The sequence below is a fragment of the Anastrepha ludens genome, chromosome 5, assembly GCF_028408465.1.
Source record: "Anastrepha ludens isolate Willacy chromosome 5, idAnaLude1.1, whole genome shotgun sequence".
NCBI lineage: Eukaryota > Metazoa > Arthropoda > Insecta > Diptera > Tephritidae > Anastrepha > Anastrepha ludens.
The window spans coordinates 52,942,770-52,970,236 of record NC_071501.1 but is presented as its reverse complement, the minus strand read 5'-3'; the positions used below and the strand labels follow the sequence as shown (position 1 = coordinate 52,970,236).

Below are 27,467 nucleotides of genomic sequence, written 5' to 3'. Positions count from 1 at the left end.
GGCTCGGCATCAGCGTTCACTCTGGCCGCACCCTTATGGTTAATTGTTTAATTGGTTACACTTCGAGTGCCGGACAATATACACAAGTATGTACATTAATTCGATTTTACGGTTGTTTATTTTTTTGTTTAAGGGGTGTGGCTTCAAAAAAAAAACCAGAAGAAAGAGCACCGTTTAAAATTAGAGGAAGTCTGTCCTCTCCACAGATCCTTTGGGAATGGGGTAAGCTACTATTTTTCGAGAGAAAAGTTCTTTAAACCTAAAAATCCAACGAACAGAAACTATAGCATTTTTAAGTAGTAAATTTTGAGTTTGCTTTTATTTATATGCCAATATTTTGCCTCAATTAGAAATCATCTTTTTATATATTAATATATATATTATATAGTATGCACAAATACAAATATAGATACAATAAAAGAACGGTAATTTTTCCAAAACATGGTTTGGTCTGCTACAACAACAACAAATTGCACGGTGGATCGCAAGGGTTTAGGCTTCAAATATGGATATAAATATAAATAAGTATATAAATATAAAAACGCTCCTCGCTACGCGCCAATTATATATATAATTAAATATAAATGGAAACAAAAAGGATATGTATGTACATATATTATATATTTGTATTCCAAATTTCCAACAAAACTATACTAATTCACATACACATATTGTACATATGTATAACACAGTACTCACTTTATGCTCTTCATGCGTATGTCCCCCTAAGCTAAAATTCTAAGCCTAACGACTACAAAAACAAAATACATTCTTAAGCGCAGTCGTAGCAGCTAAGATCCACTTAATTACGATGACACTGAGCCTAAAATATTGTATAGCACAACAAAAACCAGTTCGCGCATGAGCCGCCCATATGCCAATTTTTCACGACAATGACAAAAATCTAAACCTAGGAGTGAAGAAATCACTGACGACCACCCGAAAAAGTCAATATTGGAATATTTTTTATTATTTAGAATTATCTGCCAGCTTTCCAATATTTCATGAATTTTTGTGGACGAGTGCTCGCGGCTTCGTAATAATAAGAGAAGAGTGACCGGCGAAATTCAAATATAGAAAACTTTCATTAAAAATTAATTATTACAATACCTCTCCAAGGCAAGATCATTAGATCATTGATTTGTTTGTGACAAAACCGAGTTTATCGTTGCGTAAAGCTAAAGCAGTTTTAAGGAAAATTGGTGTTAAAGTATCCAAAGAAACGATTCGAGAACGTTTACGTGCAGAAGACCTTACGTATTATAAGTAGATAATCTACTTTTTCGTGCTTAATTGCAATTTGCAGCTGTTTCTCCGAGAAAGCATGTGACCGTTTATTTGTGTTTACCATCAATTTGAATGCAGTTGTGATGAATTAAACTTACCAAAAAACATTATTACCGTAGGGTGCGAAGATGTTTATTTATAAAGTGGAAAAGGCAAAATGGGATTGAAATGTTGGATTAGCCTTCACATTCGCTTGATGCCAACCCGATTGAAAATGTTTGACAAGAGATATGAAAAAACTCAAAGCAAAACAAGTGTGGGCGGTCAAACAGTTTTCAAAGCAAATTCGGCTAATTTGGAACTCGGAGATCTGAAGCCATTATAACTAGTGGAAGTACTATACATTTTATTGAATACATTGCGTATGATAAATATCATAAGCACATACAATGCAATTTTTTGGAATCGAATTGGCCAAATATAAGTAGTTTCTAAGTTATGGCGATCACGCTTCTATTAGACAGACTGTATGTATTCACCCATATACATATGTACTCCTATGTATGCAAATATGGTATGTCTTCTAAATGCTCGACAGTCACAACGCATACAGAAAGACTCTCAAGAAGTTTATAAAACAAAGTTCTGTCTGGCACATTTCGATGCTTTCAAAAATATCCTTGCCAAAATTTTGAAAACTATTTCTATCTTTCCACAATTTTACAATTATTTTTCCACTTATTAATTTCAACAAATTATTTTCAACTTTACAATTATTTTCCAATTATTCTTAAACTATAAAACGTAGACTTTAATGGCTATGTGGATATGTACCAAATATGTGTGCAAATACTCTCAAAAGCAGGTGAGTATCTTCAAGTGCTTATTTTATCATTATAAATAATTACAAAAGGGCTCAGCGACGTACTCATTTTTCTTCTAGCTTCGGGAAAAGACTGAGTATCTCACTTTGCCATTGTCAAATTATAGCAACATATATAAGTGAATGTCATTGCTCTACAAAGGCAAATCAAATAATCACTTTTATGCGTACAATGCAATTACTGCTGACTAAAAACTGATCGTTGCTGTTATCACAAACTCCGCAGTGTCTAAAATGCTAAGCTGTGTCTTGTATTAAAACAAAAGTAAGTGAAATTATTTGTTTGTGAAGAGGAAGAGCAAGCGAAAGTAATGAAAACTGCCAAACAGAAGAAATTACACATATACACACACACGGCGTCATCGGCAAAAGTACGGAAAAAACTTACGGTATATAGAAACTAAAGGTGGCGTTTTCCGAAAATCGCTACTTTATTTTTCGTGATTTTAACAATCGATTTCTGTTAAATCATAACCATTTTAAGAAGGTAAAGTGCGATATTTTTTTATCATTTAGGTTACATCGATGGAGTGCACATTACCCATTGATCGACCTGCTAAAAATAAGGTTATGTTAGATAAAAGCGATTGTCCACTGTGGGACACACTCAAACTCGTAGCCGATTTTGATGTGATGTGGAGAACCTGTCCTTAACACTCCTAAAACCAAAGTGTACTTTTCAAATATGTTACTAGATCCCTGATTTCTAGTAAAGTGAGATCTTCCAACTCATTAAAAAATTGTCTACTTAAAATGGTAAGCCTACGTCTGGATAGAGCATGACAATGGCAATGGAGGTGCGAGATCGTCTCTGTGTTTTGCACGCCCTACCTTTATCATCAGTCAACTTGGTGCCAAGTCTCGCTAGTTCACCGGCCCTGCAGTTACTCTCAATGACACAATTGCCAGGTACTCATGTTACGTTTAGGTGAAATCGCTCAACTATCTCGTTAAGAGATGTGCAGCATTTCATGGCTACCTGGAGGTTGTCGACTACTTTGTGAGGGCTTTTATTATTGCCATTAGTTCAGCCTGAATGACACTACAGTAATAGAGAAGCCGAAAACTAAAGGAGATCCCCAGATGTTTGGAATATATGTACACCTCCGCCCACCCTGCCCTCGAGCTTTGGTCTTCCCTGTCTTACATCGTCCAGTTCCTACTCTTCCTTTGACGGTAGGAGAGCCGTGAACGTTGTAATGGTAATTGCAGGCGGGAGTGTCCACCAATCTGGACAGTTTCGAAACGCCTGCTATGATTTTACCGTGGCTGTAAGCCATGTTTGACCACTTGCTTAGGGTGTTCAACCTTACCGCTGGTAGAAAAGAAAGAGATGTTATTGTATTGATTATTAATAACATTCGAGTGAAGGAATATAATTTGGTTCAAGTGATTTGAGTGTGAGATAATCAAATTTCGTTCCTTAGAGGGTAAATTTTTGCTGAGACAAAAGTTTTTTTCAGAAAGAGCGCTACTTGATTTGTATTGACTATTAATAACGTTCGAGTGAAGGAACATAATTTGGTTCAAGTCATTTGTGTTTGAGATAATCAGATTTCGTTTCTTAGAGGGTAAATTTTTTGCTGAGGGAAACGTTTTTTTCCGAAAGAGCGCTACTTGGTGTCTTTTGAAGCGTTTTTGAAGTGAAACTTCTTAGGCGTCGATGGACGAGCGAGAATGGAGAGTCAATTTCAAGACCATGCAACGTTTTGGGCACTTTCGTTCCGCGAGAAAAAAAAAGATATAACGTAGAGGAAAAGGAGAGAGATAGCTATAACTTATATATATATATTCGATACACTTTAGGCTATTTTTCCGGAGTTTTGCCTTGTGGTTGCTAATTTCTAGTGAAAAATAACACTGCCTACTTTTTGGCGCTTGTTTGTTGGTGCAAACTTGAGAGAAATATATATTTGGTGCCTACTTTTTGGCGTTATATTTCCTTGGTGCCTACTGTTTGGGGCGTTTTTTGGTCCAAGTTTTCTGGCGTTTTTTTTTTTTGGTGCCTACTTTTTGGCGCTTATTTCCGTACTATAAAGTTCTATCCATTCCGGCCTCGGATTTATTGGTATTGTCTTGCAGTAATTTGTGCCATTCCTGCGGTCCTTCGGCTTAACTTTTAGCTCTTATTGTAATTAGTCCTATAATTTGTGCTTAAATTGATTTTGATAATTATTCGATTTCAATATAATTGCAAAAAACCATGGCATTCGCAAGACACAAAAGCACGGAACGGAACAAGTTTTCGCGCTAAGGATGCAAATATCAGCGAACCTAACGCAATATTTCAATATGATTGAATATGATTTTGGAATGTTGTATATTGGTGTCTCTTAAACAGACTTTTGATTTTACGCAAAAATTATTTATACTTCACGATGACCCAAAAATGTTCGAGTTTTACGAACCGTCTCTACCAAATTTTCACCATGTTTATAGTGAAATTTAATAACTTCAATGCGTTGTTTAAGCGTGTATTGTTCCATTTTTATTAATGGCGTAGTTTCTCCTTTTCAACTATCAGAAAATGACAGCTTCAAAAGTGGCATCTACCGAAAGAGCGGGTTATTCAAAATAACACCTGTTATTGGAAACCCCTTTAGCTTTTTTTTTTTAACTGAACAATAGCACTGAGATCTTAGGGGATAGTTCAGCATGCAATTTTGATAAACGTCTGAGCCGATGATAGCTTTGGTTGTTTTTAGGATAATCCTCCTCGTCTGGGATTAGATGTGATTGTGAAAAGGTGTGAGTTCTAGAAGAACCTCAATTGTTGTCGTGAGAGATACTTACTAAGTATACAGTCTGTGTCAGAAAATAAGAACCGCGATTATTCATGAAGTATAAAAGATATACAATTTTTTTACATGAAAGTATGTACAAAACTACGAGTCGCAATTACTCAATAACCCGTGTAGTCTGCATAGTTATCGAGTATAGCCTGGCACCTTCTTCATGCTTTGAACCAGCTTTTCTGCGTAGCTCGTCGTCAAAGAGGACTAGATTTTGCAAACTTGATGCACGAGTTACTTTAAATCATGGACTGGCCTTCCGGCAAGATGCGTTTTTATAGTGCTCCACACATTTTCAATGGGGTTGGCGTCTGGGGATTGGGAAGGCCAGTCCAATACTGTGACGCCATTTTCTTGTTTTGTTGTTTCTCAATGTGTTTTTCTGAGAGCAGTGGTCTTGATGATGTTGGACGGTAGGATATGTTCGCCTCCTTCAGTCGACGTTCGATGGGGCTGATACTCACATCTATTCCCTTTTCAACAAGAACTAATCGTGCTTGGCGCAGTCACAAGGAAGGGTCCCGCTTAAAAAGTTGGACGATCACTTTATCCTGCTTTTTTTTCATCACTTGCTTCAAGTCATCAACATTTTTGTACACCTTACACCGCTGATTCCACATCACAACGGGACCGCTACCAGAAGCTGAAAAAGGAAGAGAGACGTACAGGTATTATCAGAATGAAGAAACGAGAGGCCGAAATAGGTAAGTGCGAGAAGCTTGAGATGCTGGAAAAACGCCCTAAAGTCCGACCAGAAAATTCGGCGGCTTAGGTTTTAAGCATACTTAAATAATCAATCTGCTAAATGCTGACAGCTGCGCGTGTTACAGAGAATGTGAAGACCCCGATCGTTGACGACGGGACTGTCGGGACTGTCGACGACGATAACGCGTCTAAAGAACAACAAAGACGTGGGGGCCAACGGACTGCCAGCTGAGCTATTTAAACATGGCGGCGAGGAGCTGGTAAGCTGCATACATCAGGTCCTATGCAAAATCTGCCTACCTAATCCATAAGAAGGGTCATCCTGTAATCTGTGCAAATTACTGCGACGTACTAGCTAATTGGACCTCATCAGTGCGGCTTTAGGCCTGGAAAATCTACTATCGATCAGATATTCACAATACGCGAAGTCTTGGAGAAGATCCATGAAAGGAAAATCAACACACACCATATTTTTGGCGATTTTAAAGCTGCTTTCTACAGCTACGCCGTCAGAATTGGGAAAGATGTCTCCGAGCCGTTTTATACAGAACAAGGTTTCAGATAGGATGGCTTGCTGTGTTGTGAGCGTACAATTGTTGGTGTATGCCGATGATATTGACATCATCGGCTTTAACAACCGCGCTCTTAGTTCTGCCTTTTCCAAACTAGGCGAATAGGTCTGATGGTGAACGAGGTCAAAACGAAGTACCTCCTGTCATCAAACAAGCAGTCGGCGTACTCGTGTGTCGCGAGGTTGCGAGAAACTTCGTTTATCTACAAGTATGAACCAGCATTAACACCGATAATAATCTCAGCCTTGAAATCCAACGGATTAATTATGCCAGTTTACCTTTACTAGACTTCGACTTTATTTCGTTTTCTATAACAATAATCAAATTTTCTTCTCTTCCATGTCATGGTATCAATAAATTTAATAAATGAACCTATTCATTTTCAGCCTCCAGACTTTCGTCCGTTGCTGCGATAAATACTGCGCGAATGTTACACTCTTCATACAAATATATTTTACTTAACTGCCTGCCACACAATTTTCCATAACGGACGAAAACTATAATCGAAGATTATTCGTGAGCACCAGTCGAAATTTTTTGCAAAACATCAACACGTCACTGTCACAAAAAATATTTCTTTGGGCCATATGTTGCCGATGAATTCGATGACCGGTGTGACCACCCTTTATATGTGTATTTACATACATATGTACAATTCCACCCTCAATTCAAACCAAAAAGCAAAAGTAGCACACAAAAATATAAGTCATTGTATGCAATGAGCTTTAGAACTCTCGTCGAGGGTAATGCGGCGAATTGGTAAGCTGTAGCGGTTAACTTTTTAGTCTCATGAAACCAGACCAGCTTTGGCTTAGTCAGTCTTCCGCATAGTCCTTTTGAGTAATGTCCTTTTTTCAGAGATACAAAATATTCTTTTAGCTTTGTTTTGCAAAAATATAAAACCTCCAGTGGAGCAAAGTGAAACTACCTGCGTCTGATAATACTTTATAACATACTTTTATTTAGTTTACTGAAGTGAATTTATGAAAAAAATTAAGAGAAAAATCACCTAATATTATGTATAATCAACGGCAATCTATACCAACATTAATATTAGGTGAAGTGAAAAGTTCTGAAGGTTTTCCGCTGGATGCCTTTAGTGAGCCGTATCTCAGGATGTATATATTGCATCGGGCGATTTAAAGGACACACTACGCTTCAACCAACCATCTTTTACAATTTTGTGTTTGCGTTACAGCGTTCTAAAACAACATCGTTTTGTATCACTGTGACCAAGGTGAAAATTTGAGCAGGCGGGCCAAAAAATTTGTGCTATTTCTGGACGCAACGCAGTTTCGAATACAACAGCAAAGAAGTAGTACTAACGGTCTCGTTCTGAGAGTCCAATCATCGACAACGTTGACAAAATCAAGGAAATCGTCAACCAGCATGTGAGCAAAATAAAGCGAAAAAACGTTGAGAGCTTTTTTCTTCACCTAATATATTCAAAGATATAGTGAAAAAGAAGCATACACATCTTTTGCATATTCTATATTTGATAATAGAAAGAAAAAAACACATATATATGCATTAAGCAAAAGGCAATGTCAGCAATAATTTACTAAAACGAAAAACAAAAAACAAAAAACTTAAAACTCAACTTGCAATTTGTGCCTTTGTATTTTTTACTGGATATCTGTAATAATTAACTACCATTTCTTCTGGTGTTAATTAACTTTTGTTCACATATTTGGTTATCTATGTATATCTACGTACTTAATTCTATTGAAACAAAAAATGAGTGCCAGTGACAGTCAATTGAATCGGGGAACGCCGTAATTCAGGACAAACTTGGTGAGTAAGATATTTGATATCGCGTAGCTAAGGAAATAAAGCATAGACGTAAAATGATTCAATCTATGGAGGATGATTTCACCCGTAACTCATTTCAGAAATGTAATTGCTTAACTGTAAATATATGTACAAACCACTTTTAAAAAGCATTAAACATCTTTTATGGAAAAATCTTTATTGCGTTGCTGATGAAAGAAAAACATTTATTATCAAATTTGAATACAACTGAATCATTTCCATTAACGTCCATGAACTCAAGTTTTTGGTGAATGCAATAACTTATATAATATTATTCAGAACTGCTCTTAATATAATATAAAAAATTTAAGGGGTATATAATGTCGCACGCTTTGAAAAAAGGATGTATCATAAATGGAGGATAGGGGTGGAGTGTATCCTCATGCTAAAACGGAAAATCAGAAAACCTTCCAGAGGCTTACACCTTTCAACTTATTTATTGTCAAAGTTATGTAATTGCGAAAAGTTAGTGCTGTCAGACACCTCAAAAAAGAAAAAAGTTCGTATGCAATGAATGAATTTTAAAGAGATGTTGAGTAATAACGTTAGAATTTTTTGCGTAGAACTCTCCGCGTAGGCTGCTTTCGTCAAATATATGTGTGTAGTGCGGAGGCATCTCCATCATCAATCCTGAACTGAAAAACCTCACTTTTATTTGTATTTTTACTTTCATTTGCGAACATCTGGCAACACAATATTATTTCTCGTTCAAAATTGGGAAAATTTGATATTGATAAATGCATTTGCATTTAATTTTCATTGATATGTTTTGAATACATGTATGAAAACAAGTAAAAACACATGTGTGACTGCATATTTTATGAATTGAAGTGAAGTTTAGAAGAAAATATGTTGTAATAGGTCAAGCTATAGAGAAGTTGCTGTAGGACTTTGCAGGCAAATATTTGTAAAACTATTATTTCCGCCAATTTCCGCCACAAATAAAATTCCAAAGAGGTGCTATAACACGACCGGTGCGAGACGAGAGGTAAATTACTAACTGAAACGACGACACAGTAAATCCATTGTTTCACGGGCTTTATGGCAAGTAGCGCCGTCGTGTTGGAACCAAATGCTGTGGAGATCACGAGCTTCAATTTCCGGCATTAAAAAGTCGTTTATCATGGCGAGATAGCATTCGCCATTCACTGTTACATTGGCCGCAGCCTCGTCTTTGAAGAAATATGGGCCGCTGATTCCTCCAGCCCATTGGCCGCACCAAATGGTTGTTTTCAATGGATGTAATGGCTGTTCTTGAATGGCTTCGGGTTGCTCTTCAGCCGACAATTTTGCTTATTGAGGAAACCATTAAACCAAACATGGATCTAATCGCTGTACACAATAAGTTGGCCTGGCGCTCGATGAACACTTTTTACAAACCGTCGACTTTCGTATTAGAATTGTACGATTTGTAAACGTTGTTGAGCGTGAGCTGCTAGAGGAGTACAGGGGCAGAAATGATGCTCGAAAATTCTATCAACAAGTCAAGCGTCTGACACAAGGTTTCAAGACCGGAGCATCAGCCAGCAGAGATAAAAACGGAAATCTGGTTATGGATACACAGTCCACACTGGGCATATGGAGGGAACACTTCTGCAATTTACTTGCTGGCGATGACGCACACAATTCCGACCCAGTAGAAGATGACCCGATACCGCCAATCGACGATAATTTGGACGTTCCACCACCTAGCCATGCCGAAGTCAGAGTTGCCATTCAGCGGCTCAAGTAACAAAGCGGCTGGCGCTGACGGCTTGCCCGCTGAATTGTTCAAGACTGGCGGCGATGTGCTGATAGGGAGCATGCATCAGCTCATTTGCAAAATATGGCTAGCAGAAAGCATGCCCGACGATTGGAATCTCAGTGTCCTTTGTCCTGTACTGAAGAAGGGTGACCCGACGATCTGCACTAACTACCGGGGCATCAGTCTTCTAACCATAGCATACAAGGTCCTGTCTAGCGTCCTATGTGGAAGACTTAAGCCGTTTGCCAACACACTGATCGGGCCTTATCAGTGCGGCTTCAGAAGTGGTAAGTCCACCATCGACCAGATTTTCACATTACGCCAAATCCTGGAAAAGACCCATGAAAAGCAAGTCGACACCCATCATCTTTTTGTCGACTATAAAGCTGCGTTCGATAGCCGGATAAGGGATTGCCTGTACGCCACCATGGCTGAGTTCGGTATACCAGCAAAGCTCATACGGCTTTGCAGAATGACGTTGAGCAACACAACCAGCTCCGTCAATGTAGGAAATAGCCTCTCCGAGCCATTCAGTACCGTTCGAGGTTTCAGACAAGGCGATCCACTGTCATGCAACCTCTTCAACTTCGTGATGGAAGGGGTGCTCCGAAAAGCAGGTGTACATCGTAATGGCACTATTTTCTACAAATGTGTCTAGCTCCTTGCGTACGCCGATGACATTGACATTATCGGCCGTTGTAAGCGAGATGTCACGGCTGCGTTTTCTGCTATCGAGAAGGAATCATCACGAGTGGGTCTGGCGGTGAACGAGGGTAAAACAAAGTATATGCTGTCTACAACGCGGAACACACGGCGTGTAGGAACGCACGTCATTGCGGACAACTATACTTTCGAAGTTGTGCCAGAATTTATTTATCTTGGCACCGCCGTTAACAGCAACAACGATATCAGCCTGGAGATCAAACGGAGAATCACTCTTGCTAATAGGTGTTACTATGGGCTAAGTAAGCAATGGAGTAGTCGAGCCCTCTCTCGCATGACCAAACTGACACTTTACAAGACGCTCATCATACCCGTGTTGCTTTATGGCGCAGAGGCATGGGTAGTGTCACAAAGCGATGCAGCCGCTCTTGGGGTGTTCGAGAGAAAAGTTCTTCGTAAGATCTTCGGTCCTGTGCGCGTTGGCGAAGACTACCGTTCAAGAATGAACCACGAGCTGTATGAGCTCTACGCCGACATTGACGTAGTTCAACGCATCGCCATCCAACGCCTGCGTTGGCTAGGGCATGTCGGGCGTATGGATGAAGAAGCTCCAGCAAAGAAGGTGTTCGAGGGCGAAGTCCAAGGGAGCCGACGCAGAGGAAGACCATTGCTCCGGTGGAAAGACCAGGTGGAGGAAACCCTATGCTCGCTTGGTGTACAGAATTGGAGAAAGCGCGCGCGGAGCAGAGGCGCCTGGAGAGAGCTAGTGAGGTCGGCCGTAACTCGGTAACGGGTTGTTATGGCCACCTAAGTAAGTAAGTAAACGTTGTTGAGGCGTAAGCCTTTCCATAATGAAATGTCAATGAATACTGAAAAAAAATTATGTATTTAATTAGCCAGTAGTTACGCGTAATCTGTCAAAAAACCCTATTGGATAAAGTGGCTCTAATCTGAAAACCCTTTACCTCACTTTCGTTTGAATAACTATTATAAAAAGACATACTTGTGAATGGTTATGAACTAGTTAAGTAAAACTGTTATGAACTCACGAGCTTATTATTTATTATTTTTGTGTTTAACAAAAGGCGCATACATGTATATTAAAATGTGTAAAATGGTCATGTGTATTAAAATAAAAAAAAAAATATATGTCTAGTGAAAAAAGATTTCTTCCCAGTTTCTGTGATTTTCTTTGGTTTTTTAAAGATTTTTTCTTCACTTGTAAAATTTTTAACGCAATTTTGCCAAACAACCTTTTCTTGACGCTTTCGTCAATGAATTGGCGACATTTTTTAACTATATTCGGATAAATCGGTTATATATAGTATATATATAATTGGCGCGTACACCCTTTTTGAGTGTTTGGCTGAGCTCTTCCTCCCATTTGAGGTGTGCGTCTTGATGTTGTTCCACAAATGGAAGGACCTACAGTTTCAAGCCGCCTCCTAACGGCAGATATTTTTATAAGGAGCTTTTTCATGGCAGAAATACAATCGGAGGGGCGACCGCTATTAGAAAAATGTTTTTCTTAATTTTGGTGCTTCACTGAGATTCGAACCTACGTTCTCTCTGTGAATTCCTAATTCCCTCTGCACTAAACCATACGTAAAATGAAGTATCTATTAAGAGTCTATCCATCTCTGATATAAAAGTACCGTTAGCTTTGGAGCTCACAATCTTTACATTTTGTTTTTTACTAAATTAATATTTATGGTTCAAGGAAACATTTCTTTTTTATTAAAATAATCTTTGTTACTCACAATGAGAAGCATTTTTATTTCAACAGTTAATAGTACTTCCCATCAGCCAAGTTTAATGGAATGAAAGGTAAAGAAATATCAGAATCTACATACATATGTGACCATCTTTAATGGGACCAAATTTAAAAGCTGGACTGTCAAAAATGTCAATAATCCTTTTTGCTCTACATCTACTATTTATGCCATTTATATTCTTCTAATGTTTGTACAGAGTAGTCTGTTTTTTAGTTATGCTATTATGCTGATATCTCGGAACCCGTTAAAGCTACTTCCATTTTTATAACCACTTTTTCATAAATACTGATAGCTAAAAAAAATTATATAAATACACTTTCGCCTTTATATGTACAAGTAACAATAAAACAGCTTAGTTAACTTGACCTCCCTTCCGAGCAACTTGGTAACCATACAGATGCACGTTCACTGAGCACACAATTATGAATGTATGTATGTATGTATGTCTTTATTTTTCGTTTTTATGAAGAGGAGGCATCGAAAGTACCGATCCCCCCGGTAACGGCGGGGGGTTTGGTGGTTTACGCACTAGACTCAATGTCTGTTACTGTCCTGATGCAATACGTCAAAAGTAGCATCTGCTTGTTACCACCTACTGTTTAGGTCATTCGATGACACAGCCACCCCTGTTGTATCAGTACTCAAAATGTATGTATGTGTGACAATACCTTGAAACATGTCGCATGGTCTGCTTGCGATGTAAACGTGCCATCCAACTAAGGCGCTAATTAGTATTTTGAAATATTGTACATAATTTACTGAACTTTGTCGATTTAAGCAAATCACAAGGAAAATACCGTCACATCAACTGGAAATTTTATGAAAGGCACGGCTAAATCGATGGGAGTGTGCAGTTGAGTGAACATGGTTGAACGGTAAAAGTTAAACCGATATGGCTACATAAATAGAGTCAAATTTCCCTCCATTTGTGGAACAACATCAAGAGGCACACCACAAACAGGAGGAGGAGCTCGGCAAAACACCCAAAACGGGTGTACGCGCCAATTATATATAAGCGCATATTATATATTATATTTATATATATATATAAGTGCAGTACACCACCCCTATGATTTAGTTAATAGGACTATGAATAAGTTCGTGCGGTTTTTTTTCGAAATTTGAAACTTTATTGACGTAAAATGGTTACAAATTTAATATTCAAAATATTGTCCATCGCTTACTACTACTTTTTCCCATCTTTCTGGCAATTCACGGATTCCCTTTGTGAAAAATTCGGTCGGTTTTGCCGCAATCCACGAATCGATCCATTTTTTGACTTCATCGTAATTACGGAAGTGCTGGTCAGCCAGGCCATGTTGCATCGATCGGAAGAGATAGTAATCGGATGGCGCAAGGTCTGGACTATACGGCGGGAGGGGTAGGACATCCCATTTGAGCGTTTCTAAGTATGTTTTGACCACTTGTGCAACATGTGGCCGAGCATTGTCATGTTGCAAAATAACTTTGTCGTGTCTATCGGCGTATTGCGGCCGTTTTTCTCGCAGTGCTCGGCTCAAACGCATCAATTGTCGTCGGTAGACATCCCCCGTAATCGTTTCATTCGGTTTCAGTAGCTCATAATACACAACACCCAGCTGGTCCCACCAGATACACAGCATAACCTTCAGGCCATGAATATTCTGCGCCGACGTCGATGTTGAAGCATGGCCAGGGTATCCATACGTTGCCCGACGTTTTGGATTGTCGTAATGGACCCACTTTTCATCGCCAGTAACAATTCGATGCAAAAAACCCTTTCTTTTGTGCCGTTGAAGCAGTTGTTCGCATGCCATAAAACGGCGTTCAACGTCTCTTGGCTTCAATTCATACGGCACCCAATGGCCTACCTTTCGGATCATTCCCATGGCTTTTAAACGTTTGGAAATGGTTGATTGATCAACTCCCAAAGTTTTTGCAACCTCTTCTTGCGTTTGAGCCGGATCTTGATCGAGCAATTCCTCCAATTCGGTATCCATGAACTTTGGCGGCGCACCCTCGCGTTCTTCGTCTTCCAAGCCAAAATCACCACTTTTAAAGCGTGCAAACCACTTCTGGCACGTTCGCTCAGATAGAGCATGCTCACCATAAACTTCCACCAAGATACGATGACTTTCGGCTGCTTTTTTCTTCATATTAAAATAATGAAGAAGAATTCCCCGCAAAAACACATTATTTGGCACGAAATTCGACATTTTCAAGTGTGGTAAAAATATTGTTGTTTACGCTTCAAATAAAAAACTTATACTGACGTTTGTGCCTTACGACAGTAGCTCTCCAATGAATGTTTGGAAATGTGGATCGATGGAATAATAATCAAGTTACGCCATCTGTTGTAAAACCGCACGAACTTATAAATAGACCTATTATGAAATGGGGTTTTTCCCCCGAAGAAAAATAACTTTCAATGCAAAGTACTACAAAGCATCGGATGAGACAACCTTCAGTTCAACCGGACTATGATTTCAGTATATGCATTTGAAATTTCGGATCCCTTAATGGTGTTTCTGGCCTACTGGTTAATGTTCTACTAGGAGCAACGATATTGACTTCCCGCATAGAAGGGGGTAAACTTCAATAGTCATCGAATCTTGCTATGCCTTCTTTTGCTGTATGGTAGATGAGTACATGGAGAGTATCAGATTTGTGTATCCTGGTGGATGTGTTGTTTTAATCATTTTACCATTTTAGCCAGCCGATTTAGCCATGTCTGTCTATCCGTCCGTCTACTCGTTCATACAATAACTCGAACAAAAATTAATATGTTTCAATGAAACTTCGTAAACATATTACTTTTTGTCCAAGATTGGTTGATATGGAATATGGTCAGTAACCACGCCTACCTCCGATATTACATATGTTATATTACTCATATTGACTGTAATGGGCATGCACAAGACTTTTTTTACTCGGCCTAATTTTACACGGCTGACTAATAATTATGTATACGAAATTTTCGTTTTTGCGCGAATCTCAAAAGAGACGAATAAAACATAATTCCTAAAAGAATGCCTTATTAAGTAAAAAGTTCCCTTAATAAACTAAAGATAGAGCTAGGTTTGGCTGAGCGTATGTGCTTTTTTTCTGACCGCATCTGGCCGAGATATCTCAACCTACTTCGCGTCACTTTCGAGAAGAAGGTGCTGGAATCGGCGCAGTCGAGACAGTAGTCAGTGAATATGGTTCCCAATTCTATGCACATGACTGCGCAATCTGCAATGACCTGTGAGAATGCCCATGAGCAGTCCAAGTTCATTTTTAGGGAGGCTTATGAATTGCTTGAATCTCCTTTGCTTATACCACCCAGTAAGGACTTCGCCTGGGATAGCCTCATAAATTGGTGCCAATTAACGATCTTAGCCTTAACTCTTCTTCTATTTGATGCTTCGGCTTCTCATTGATGTACTATATGTTGTCCCATAGCCAGGAAGTGCTCGGAAGTGCCCAATTAATAACAATGCCGCAGCCTCTCTCCCTAATGCAACCGCTACTGATACATAACATATTACGAATATCCAAACAATTTATATTCACTGTTTTATCCATTATTTGTTATATGGGGTCCGCCATATAACTTTACGGAATTAAAAATGCTATAAAAAAGAAACTACTCAATATTTTTCCAAACTGTTTTTTTTTTTTATTTTGAAGTACAATCCTTCCGGTTAATGATGGAACACAACTTCATTCATATGGCTGCCTCGGCTACCATACCAAGGTCTTTACGCAAAATTCGTCTCAATGATGTCTCCGAAATGTCCAATTGTTGAGAACGACGGTGAACTGATGTTCCTGGTGATTCACGAACACTCTCGGCCACAGCAGCAATATTTTCGGGTGTACGCACGGTTTTTGGTCGGTGACGCGTTGGTTTGTCAATAAGCAACCCACTTTCTCTTACTTTTTTCGCAAAGTAACGCACATACGCTTCATTCGGTGCTTTTCTTCTTCCCATTGCCGTACGTAATTTTCGTACACATTCTTCAACATTACCATGATTTTCAAAGTAATGCCGCAATATTTCCCAGCGTTCTTTGAGCGTATACACAACCATTTTCGTTCAGCGGAAGAATAAAACTATATTTCTGTCAAATCAGATGACAGCTAAGTGCTACCATTCTTCAAATAATACCTAGTTCAAATCCGTAACGATAGATGGCGGGCCCTTTATAATTGTACATGTCAACAATAATTATGTTTAACTTTACCTCCATAGCAAAAAGAAAAAAAAAACAACATAAAACAAATTTTGTAACCAGTACGATTCGTTGAAGTAATCTCTTTAGGAAAGAAGTTGAAAAATATTCCGACGATTCCTCCTATTTTTACCATTATTTATACGGAGTTGATGTATGGTGTGCGGCGAGGCGGTGTAATGACATCCCCAAGAAATGCGCTAAAGTGAGAGTATTTTTCATTCCCAAAGGCGGAAAAAGCACACATGCGAGATCGCATTAGGACTAGTATATCACCCTTCTTGCTAGAATTCCTAGAGCCACGGATGTTTGCTCACTGATAAAAACTCGCCTATCTAATAAGGGCAAATCAGTGGAAACAGCACTTCGCTCGCTGGTTGACACAACTGAGAATATCTTCTCTATAAAGAATATACCCTTGCTACCTTTTAAGATTTCGAAGGAGCATTCAATAAAATATTCTCTGACACAGGGCGATAATCTCGTTTAAATAACGAATTCTAGACCTGTGAACAAGAAACAAGCACACCTCAGGATGGGAGAATATCACCACTACCAGTAAATCTGCTGGCAAAATATGAAGCATAAGCACATTATCTGTTCCCTTGGCTCCCGTTTCTCGAGTAAAAGTCGTCAGAAGCTACATATATAAAAATCGATTTCAAAAATTGTGCGTGAAATTTCAAATAATTTTAGTACAAAGTATTGATGATAATAATGAAAATGAGTAATAAAAAAACAAAATTGTGCTCTCGTTCCGTTTGTTTTTTCTTTGATATCTATTAAATCAAGGCATGTTAAAGTATCGTTTTAAGTAATCATGTATCAAAAACCTTCGCTTCTAACTATCTTCATAGCTTCCACTTTTTCAGCAGATTCCGACTGAACAGATTTTAGTTTTCCTGGGATATTTAAAATTTTAAAAATTTCTGTTATTAGACAATTTAGAAAACCCCGTAAGCGCACAACATAGTTATTTTTTACTATTAAAGCTAGAAAGATATGACGGAATAAAAGTTAATAACTAAAATGGAAACAGTTACCGGATTTTTAGTTCTTATCAAATGTCATTGTAATCGTAATCAATATGGCACATTTGAGTACATCTTTTGGACAAATGTCAAAATAAGTCAAGCAACCAAAATGAAAAACTTAGTATTTTTAAGCTAAAAGTACGGCTATAATGTTACCACAGGATTATCTAGTTATTGTCCCAACCTCCCTGACAAAGGAGTGTATGCTAATCCAGACTTTAAAATTTACTGAAATTATCATTATCGAAAAAAGTTTAGGTAACCACTTACCTCTGGGTCGAAATTACAGAATATGCAAATGCAAATTATATCAGCGATTGCCGGTTACGAATGTAAAACTACTAGGTATTGTGACAGAAATATCATTTCTGAGAAATATTTATTTAGAAATATTATATTCAGAGAAGTAAAAATAGAACGTGTTCTAAAGATTTGGAGCAACCGCCCTGACTCGATGTTTATTTACTACATTGTTGTTACTACTAAACTTTTCTATCATTTAAATTTTAAAGAAATTAAAGTTCTGGCAATAGAAACCACTATTGTTGAACTTCGAGTTTCAAATTTTCTACGCCTATTTCGCCTAATGGTCTGCTTAATAATACAATAATTGTAAAATTTCTTTTCAGGACCAAGTGCTAAGAAGTATCAAGTTCTCATTGTGAACAGATTTAAGCTACAATGAGCAGCAATAATCTGCAGCAATGGTGGGAAAACACATATCGTCAACATCAGCTAAATCATGCTTTCAATCCTTACAACTTACACGATCTCCAGTCAAAAAGCGAGGCATCGGAGTTAAATCTGTTTCCACAGATCGGTAACAACGATTACAGCGCATCCACAAATTACACTTTAACAAATAATCCATATGACATAAACACCGTCGAAGATAATTCCATATCTTCGCTAACGTTGCTTATCATGGCCATATCTTTTGGACTTGTAGTATTTGGTGGCGTTTTAGGCAATGCGACACTATTGTTTACGCTTTGCTCATCTTCTTCAGTGCGCTTGCGAAATCCTCTATTGCTAGCCGTTTGTCTTGCCGACTTACTGGTAACTGGCATCTCAGCACCAATTACGCTTTTAAATGTAGCCTTAAACCGTAGGAGTAATACTTTGCCGCTGGTAATATGCAAAATCATTCATTATGTGCAGGTAAATTACAAATATTGATGCAAATCAAATTATAGTTTCTATATGATTTACATAATTGCAGGTTATGCCGGTTGCCGCCAGTACCATTTCATTGCTAATGCTCTCATTGGATCGTTATGCTACAGTGAGGCACCCGCGTTTAGCACAATTGCGCCAGAGTCGCTATCTGCATGTGTCGCTAGCTATGTTTTCATGGATAGCTTCAGCCACCATCAGTACACCTTTTTTGTTTACTTACGAAATAACAGCAAACAACGCAATCACCAGGAGAGATGACAGCATACAATATTCGACCTCAACAGAAGTTTTGCAAGGAGTTATCGAAAATACTGATATGGAACGATATTTACATTCTACTACCACTCCAATTTCACCAAACGTTATGATCAGTTGTACTTCGGATTCCGGCGCCAGTACCGTTTTAATATCTTTCATTATTGCCCATACCTTTGTTGTTTTTATTATACCAGGATTTGGTGTGTTATTAAACCATTATGGTGTCCGTCAGAAATTGTGTGCCCTCTCTTTAACTGCACGAGCTGCTCACGGTGAATTACCGCTTCCTATGCCCATACTTCGCCGACAAACTCATATGGTAATTGTTACTGGACTTGCTAACGCTCAGCAAGCAGCAGACTGTGCCGCCACAGATGATACTTCTAATGGGCCTGACATACAAATGCAAAACTTGAATCCCAGTCCATTCGTTAAAGACGGTCACGTTTATGTCAAATCGTCCAACCCCATCTCGCCCAGGTAAGTTCTAAATAAAAAATATATTAGAAGATATACGAGCATAAGCATTAGGTCTACGTACAATCTTTTCAGTAGCATATGGCCATCGCGGCATCTGTTGCACTAGTTTTCGACTACTTTTTCGTACATTTTAAAATTCTGTGGCATACGTTTTAATATGTACTAAAACCAAACAAAAACTCGTGGAGCCCTCTTTCTAGAATCTGCATCGTGCATTTCTCGAGGTTCGCCGGTAGGTAATGAGTCACCAGGGGTTTAGCTATTCGCTGTTTTTGCTGGAATGAATTTACCTCCACAAATTTCGGCTTATTTTTCGGAAACATTCGCTCCTAAACTAAAGCTTTATAATTATGTAATATATAATATTTCTATACCTCTACTACGTTTATTAAAAATGCATAGAGCATCGCACGCTTATTCATTGTTGCTTGCTTAAAAAACAGATTCAAAAAGACTCCGACAGAGGTCATATTTTTAAATTTATTTCTTCTGCTTAGCAAAATGGCTCGGCACAATGGGGCTTCCAAGTGAATACTGATTTGGAGTAAAGGGCTCTTCCTCACAGCTATTAAATGATAAAAATGTTTAAGAGGCGCAGAACGATGACTTTCATCGGTAAACCTTTGGGCCGGTGATATATCGTATAGCACGGTTTTTGTTGTTCTTATTAGTCTTTCCCGCGCTCCTTCCATATGGGGAGCTGACATCGGGTTAAATTTGCAGATGTCGAGTTCTATTACCGAAGCGTTCATCTTGCAAAGGGGCGAACGAATACTGCCAAACTCGCTGCTGGCAAGGGTGCCATATGGGGCGCTTACGGCATTACGCTTACGATTTTACTTACTTGCCATTTATTTCATACTTTCGTAAAAACTCGTCCTCCTGTGAAAATAAAACATGTTTATCTCACTCACTGCTCCAAAACCGAGCCAGCGCCGCAATCCAATTAAAAATTTTTTCTATATTTGGCTGTCTCAACGACATTGATTGAACAGACCAGTTAAGTTTATTTTCACGTGAGAGTTTCTCAATAAATTTTTGTAGCAAAATTCAATTATTATATTTAAGTCGTTTGTTTACTTAGGCCCCACTCCTTTCCTCGTCTTCCTCATTCTTCCGCAAATCATTTGCTCTCGTTTTTCTCATCATCTTCAGCGCTCAAATATTGGGTCCAAAAAAACTCAGACAACTTTTTTTTTTAATCGGACCTTAAATCCGATTTTTCAGAATATCTCGCCTATTCTTAGTGTGCTCAAACAAGCTCGTAACCCTTTCCAGACATACACAAAATAACTCACTAAATTTCGTCGCAACGAATAAGCCATTTACTTGTAGTAGTCTGTAAATCACAAACTGACAAACCATCACATTTATATTATATATAAGATATGTATATATATGTATGTATTTAATATGAGGAAATGAAATATTAACACTTTGCTTGTTATCTTGTAGAGCAATGCGCGAAGTTCGAGCCCACGCCCAACGTCAGCGTATTAGCCATAATCCAGGAAACCGATGTCCAGCAGCGCCGGGCATACCGCTTCCACGGACTTCTACATTGCACTCAAGGCGGCGATTGGCGAACATGCTCATCACATCAGCGTTCATATTTATAATATGCTGGACTCCACACGTCTTTTGTATATTCTACACCACCTTTGGCTATAAGTCCTATTGCTCCAAAACTTCCAACTACTTCCATTTACTAATGGGTGAGTGTCAAATGTTCATCTTGGCAGCTAATCTAAATAAATCCAGTTGCGTCAATTCAGCCTTAATTAAAAAATATGTGCATTTGAGAATTTATGCAGATCTGGGTCGACTTGGCATTGAGAGTTATATATCAGAGAGTTGCATTGCGCGATGTTTCGAACTTTGCGGAATTGATATGGGACATGTATAAGTATATATGTACGATATGTTAGGCTGTCATAATCTGAAAAAAAAAACAAATTTGTATATTCAAAAATTCAGTATTTCCCTTTAAATGTTTTTCTTTCGGTCATATCCACATATGTATACAATGCGTCAAGTAGCCAAATCAAAAAATTGAGTCCAGGCGAAGTACCAGCGAAGTTTCTTCCTCAAGCGAATTCAAAAGTTAAAAATCAGTAAGAAGTGTAATAGATAATTGAGCTTCGGGTAAAGCTTTAACTCATATTGCCACATATTTAAATTTAAATTGCCCAGCATAACATATCTACCACACAGTACGCAAGGTGCATGAAAACCTTAAAAGCTTTTACATAACTATAAGAGAAGATTTAAACTCCCTCCACTTAAGACTGAACATAAAATTTGCGGATTTGTTCAGGTTTCTGATGACGATAAAAAATAAGTTTCCTTGCCATGTGGATTTTGTGCTGAAATGGGTCCAATTCATTTCCGAAGTCCAAACCTTACATTCAAATAAAGACTTCAACAAAAACAAGCTATGCTTTAAAAATGTATGGCGGGAATTTTCTGAATATTTGTCACAGACACAAAAATGCTATCGCCTGCTGATTTAATAATTTTATTGTTCTTCTTATATTTACAGGTTATATGTACTCTGCCTTTAGTCCCGTCATATACTGGATTCTGAACCACAACACACTTAAACAATCTCCCTGTGCGCCAATTATACGTCTACGTTCCATGCAGAATTTCCTACGATCTCGCTTTCGCTCCAACACTGTGCCGCCGCCGCCATCGTCAACTAATGAAGCTGCACTTGGCGCCTTTAATCCGAAATTGATTAAACTAACTCCGAAACAATATAGAGCTCAAGCCTCTTCCCATTATCTCTATTAGCTAGTGTGATATTTATTAATTCAGTCTTTCACATTAAAATCATTGTATGTATGCATGTGAACATATTTTCGTGGATTTTAAACTGTTGTAGAAAAAATGTGCCAAAATGAAACTATTAGTTATACATTATTAATAACTATACCATATATATACATACATACTAGAATAACGCCAACAATATTGCAGATTTAAATGACGTAATGGATTACAGTGCTTCAAAGCACAAATATATACCTCAATATAATGCAGAAAGTCGCCTTTTCAAGCTGAACTACCGAACGACTAAGCTTTTTATAATATTGTTTTATTCTATGTATTTACAAACGACTAGTATAACAATTTGAAACTAATAGAAAACTATAAATATATATAAATAACTGTGCATTTAGTCAAGGGCATCTTTTCATTGTGTTCACAATATGGATCTACTTTTACCAACAAACTTGTATATATTTGTATGTATGGCTGACTTCTAAAACGTCAGTTGCAGTGAATAAGTCAATATAAAATATAGGCGCATAATCATAGTCCTGAGTTAGAGCACACTAAAGTTAAAGTAATACTAAAAGGATAAAACCGACTTTATTTACAATTATATCATAGCCAGTTTAGTGTCTTGTTCTACCAAGAGCCTCCCTTGCGCGAACCTCTGTTACTTTAAAAAAAAACTGTTACTTAATACTCGTACTATTAAACAAGAGTTTTGGGGTTTATACCATCTCATTGTTTACTTGAAATTATTTACTTGTTGCACTGGCTGGGTGGCTAGCAAATGAGATGAATTGCCGAAGGTAGAGCAGTTAAAGGCACAAATTGCATGTGGGGGCGGATGAAAAAACATGCTGAAAAGCAATCCGCGAAGTTGCATGCTTTCAAGATGAAACTTCTTTTTGTGCAAATTCAAAAAGAGAGATTACCCCAAAAGTGATATACAATATGTAATTATATACATATGTATGTATGTACATACATACATATATGTATATTTTTTAATAGAACGGGTCACGTAGTTCCTTATAATCGCGAATCATTTATAATATCATATCATTTATGTAAAATAATATACATACATCTCAATTTCTTCATAATACATACTTGTATTCACTCTTTTTCACTCACAACTTTAAAGCTCCGAACACGCACAATATGAAAATTTCCTTTTGTTTCAGATTTAGTAGCAGCTTTAAGGACAGATTTTCGTCACTCTAGCTTTAGAGCTAGTGCTAAGCAAAAAAGCCGACTCTAACGCGACTATAACTAAGATAAAGTACACTTTTAAATAAAGTATAGTAAGTATGTTCTAACTTGTTTAGAGCCGGCTTTAACTGGACTATGATTATGCGCCATAGTGTTTCATCTTGGCGCAGAATGAAATGTTGTCCATGTATATGTACATAGCAGGTCAAAACGTATACGAGACGCAATTAAAACTCGTTACCATAGCAACCGGTGCATCCGTAATAAAATGTGTCCTTTGCATGCATACGCGTTCGAAATAATAAATAATAATAAATACAAAAATACGTAGGTACGTTTTAGAAGCCAACCTACTCGACTTTTGCTGAACTTTTGTATCATTACCAGTATACTTTGTAGAAAGAACATTTCGTATAAATGACATTTAATACTTCCTTTCTTAAAAAAAAACTACAATAAGTTCCCTAATACGGATAAATAAGTAAACTTTTATCAGTCAAACTTCTATAGCTCGCACAGCATTATACAAAGAAAATATTCGTCTTATGGATACTTCGAGTTATAGAATATTATTTGTTTTCTTTTAAGAAACTACCATTATGTAAGATAAATCTTAAATAATGAAAGTAACAATGAATTAAAGTAATCAAGAATTAGTAACTGAAAACCTACCTTCCTTTTGGAGTTTTCAGCAAAGAGAGATTCCATTTTATTCGAAGCCTTGTAGTGACCGTTAGTAGAATTACCATTCGTTTGCAACTATAAATGCAAACTTCTGAAGCAATCTTTTACAATGTAAATAGTGTAGTGCTTAATAATGTCGTAATCTGTAGGAAGCCTGCTATGCAAACTGATTAACAAACGTTACACAGAGAAGGAACGTCAAAAGGAAACCAGCATTCGCTTTACAAATACATACCTAGATATTTACTTACCCAAATACCAGTACATAATTTGGGACTTCCTCCTGAATAATTCGACTTAGAGAAGCGTGTGGCAAATTCTTTTTCTGTGTATGGAAAAACTCGAGTTATAGAAGTTCGAGTTATGGAAGTTTGACTATACATGCATATGAATATATGAATATATATTTATGTACAAAAGAATACATACAATTGGTATACAGTAATCCCCCCTATAATACGGTGGATTGGTTCCGCGTTGTAGGAGTATTCTCGTATAACTCGCCGTTGTTGATTTCTTACCATTATTTAGCTGATCCAAAATATCAAATTTCGGTCGTAGAGAAATAAATTTTCTTTTTAGCTAGGGGCTTATTTCATTCTCACTTGTTATTGCTGAGAAAAAAAATTATTTAAAATAAATACTTATAAAAATAAGATTTCTTTACTTTTATTTATTTATTTATTTATTCATTTGTTTATTTGTCTTTGAATGGATACATTCTTACTGACTATGTTAAGCTAATGTACAATAGTTTAGTAATTACTAAGAAAAAACGAGTTGAGATGGTTGACTAAGATGCCATACGCCATGTAAAATCAGCACCAGAAGAATTAGCAAACAAATTTTAATCGGAGCATTCACCCCGTAATTGGTTCTCGAGTAGCCAATTTTCAAGGTTTCGTACTGTCGAAATTTCTTATAAATATTAAATGGAATTTTAACCAAAAGGGAAGGCAAATCAATAATTCCGGTAATGATACGAATAATAAATGAGCACGATAGAATAGATCGTCAATAAACATCGAGAGCGGTACGACAAGTTTAAAGATCGGAGCGCAAAATGAAGAAAATCTTTTTCAACTCCCTCAACCCGATTAGAGAGTCATATTTGGTACGGCGTCCCAATAACAACGGCATACTCTAATCTTGATCTAACAAAAGCACAATACAATGGTTTGAGAGTGTGTGGGTTGGTAAATGCAGAACAATTTCGGCGTACGAATGCTAGCATCGAATATGACCGTGGTTAACGTGGCTTATGAAATTCAACTCAGAGTCAAAAATAACGCCCAAGTCTTTAATTTCTTCAACGGATTGCAGGGGTGAGCCAGCAATACTATAATATGTAAAGTATTGGTTACCTATCAGTACATATACATATGTATGTATGTATAATCAATACTCTTGCACTTCAAAAACTATGGACACAAATAATTCACAGTGCAGGGACATAAAATCGAATAGTATGAAATCGCATTATACAAGTACCGCATTATAGAGGGATTACTGTATTTTCATAATATGTGTTACTATTAAGCCGACATTAACAAAGTCATGCCATCAAACAAAGCGGCCTGAATTCAAATTTCCACCCATTAATGGGTACAATTGAATAGAATATATGCATATACATAAATAACTATATTATAAATATGGATTATCACTTTGTAGAAATAGCGATTGTCATAATAGAAAAATGTATGTATGTGTAACTGATTTCGGACTCAAGTTATTTAGATAAACTCTAAGCTTGTAGCTGATATGCACATGTACATATGTATGTATGTATTTAAGGAATTGAAAAAAGCTTGAAAAACTGCTATGTAAGCATGTATGTATGTATGTAACTCTCCTTTGGATTAAATATTATATTATCTTTATAATCTTCACATTATATACATATGTACATGTGTAGATGCAGTCGACGTTCAATAATACGAGATATATATGCACTTACATATATAATGTCAGGCCTCTTCATAAAATCGGAAAGTGCATATAATTGGATCTGCACTTTTCTTCTCAGTTACATCAATTATCATTTGCATTGAAGCATTGAAACGAGGACATCGTCCGTCTCATCGAATTCGTAGTCATAAATAATTCTCGTCATATTTTCTTCAACGACAAAATAATAAAAAAAAACTAATAAATTGGCCTGCTACGTGCATATCTCAAGACTTTCAGCTAATGCTAACACTGGAAACAAGGCGAATCTATTCAAAGGGATAGCTGTATTTTGCTTTTGTTCTTAGCTTTCAGATTGTGAAAGCAAGCAGATTATTTCTAATTATTTCTAGGGCGAATGAACTGGTTTTAACAGAAATATTTTTTTTCATTGTTGGTGATTGGATTAAAAAATACGAATAAAACCGTACACAATTTTCAAATCAAAATGTAAATAAACATTATACTTTGACAATTCCGAAGCCAAGGCAAATAAAAAACATCAAATCAGCCGTTCTACTATTATCAAAACGAATTGAATACTGAAGGTGGCGCCTTTCCAAAACTTTATTAACTTATTTTTCGCGATTTTGACAAATCTGACGTCAGGCTCCTTTCCAATACAAAACAAACAAAAAGGCGAGAAATTACATGTTTGTGAAAGCTCAGTTAATGGCTTGGTAATATTGTTATTTAGATTTAAATTTGGCAAACTAATGAAAACGAAGTGCAATGTGTTAAATTGTGAAGGCACAAATTAATATAAAACCTTCAAATGTAGTTTTTTTGCGTTTTGCACGTTTTGTGTGTGTGCGCGTATAACTTTTTGTGTTTGGTTGTTTCCATTGTTTTCGCCGGCTCTTCCTCTGCACAAACAAGTCATTCCCCTTCCTTTTGTTTATTCAATAAGCCTGATGACACGACGAATTTGGAAGGCGCAACCTTATATTCCTTATACTGATATCACCTTGAATAAATTCGCCTAGAAATATGATTTACAATTTGAATAAAACCAAGAAGAGTTCTTACAAGGTGCTTTTAATTTTTTCCAATTTGATAATTTGATTGTCAAAATTTTAATGGGAGTATAAGCAAACAAAAAAAGTAGCGTACTTTGACATTGAAACCAGCAATCCGCAAGAAAAAAAGTCTGCTGCTATGACGAAGTCACCTTATATGGATTCGCCTTGATATGCAACATGATGTAATTGCTAAAAGTGTGTAATTGCAACAGCACGATTTGGTGCGCTCTCACCTCAATGTTGTATTTTGGGAATAGTGGTAGTAGGGAATCTACATTTTCGTAGCCTTATGGAACGTATACTACAACGGAAAATTAAGAACTTTTTATGCAATGTACTGAATAAAATAACCATTTTAAGTTTTAACTCACTCGTTTAAACTAATGACTTAACGACGAGTTAACTCTTATACGATCTTCAAAAAAATCTCACTTCATATTGTTACGTTTTCTTCTGAGTTCGATCACTGGATTGCTAAATAAAACTCATAAATTAATG

At 37.2% G+C, this 27,467-nt stretch overlaps 1 protein-coding gene across 2 annotated transcripts; it reads left to right on the top strand.

Moving 5' to 3' along the window:
• Window positions 1–139: 139 nt before the first annotated feature.
• LOC128864197 (uncharacterized) lies at window positions 140–27,467 on the top strand. 2 transcript variants are annotated; one of them, XM_054103753.1, is made up of 5 exons: window positions 140–222; window positions 18,033–18,564; window positions 18,626–19,320; window positions 20,776–21,035; window positions 21,863–27,467. In XM_054103753.1, exons 2-5 carry the CDS (start codon window positions 18,085–18,087, stop codon window positions 22,114–22,116), a joined length of 1,689 nt encoding a protein of 562 aa, XP_053959728.1. In that variant the 5' UTR covers window positions 140–222; window positions 18,033–18,084; the 3' UTR covers window positions 22,117–27,467. The 2 variants fall into 2 exon arrangements, with proteins under 2 accessions (XP_053959728.1, XP_053959727.1); XM_054103752.1 differs by lacking the exon at window positions 140–222 and adding an exon at window positions 7,016–7,973.

Coding starts and splice junctions, on each gene's coding strand:
- LOC128864197 (XM_054103753.1), top strand. CDS start 18,085: ATGAGCAGCAATAATCTGCAGCAATGGTGGGAAAACACATATCGTCAA. Junction 18,565..18,625: donor AAATCATTCATTATGTGCAG/GTAAATTACAAA, acceptor ACATAATTGCAG/GTTATGCCGGTTGCCGCCAG. Junction 19,321..20,775: donor TCCAACCCCATCTCGCCCAG/GTAAGTTCTAAA, acceptor GTTATCTTGTAG/AGCAATGCGCGAAGTTCGAG.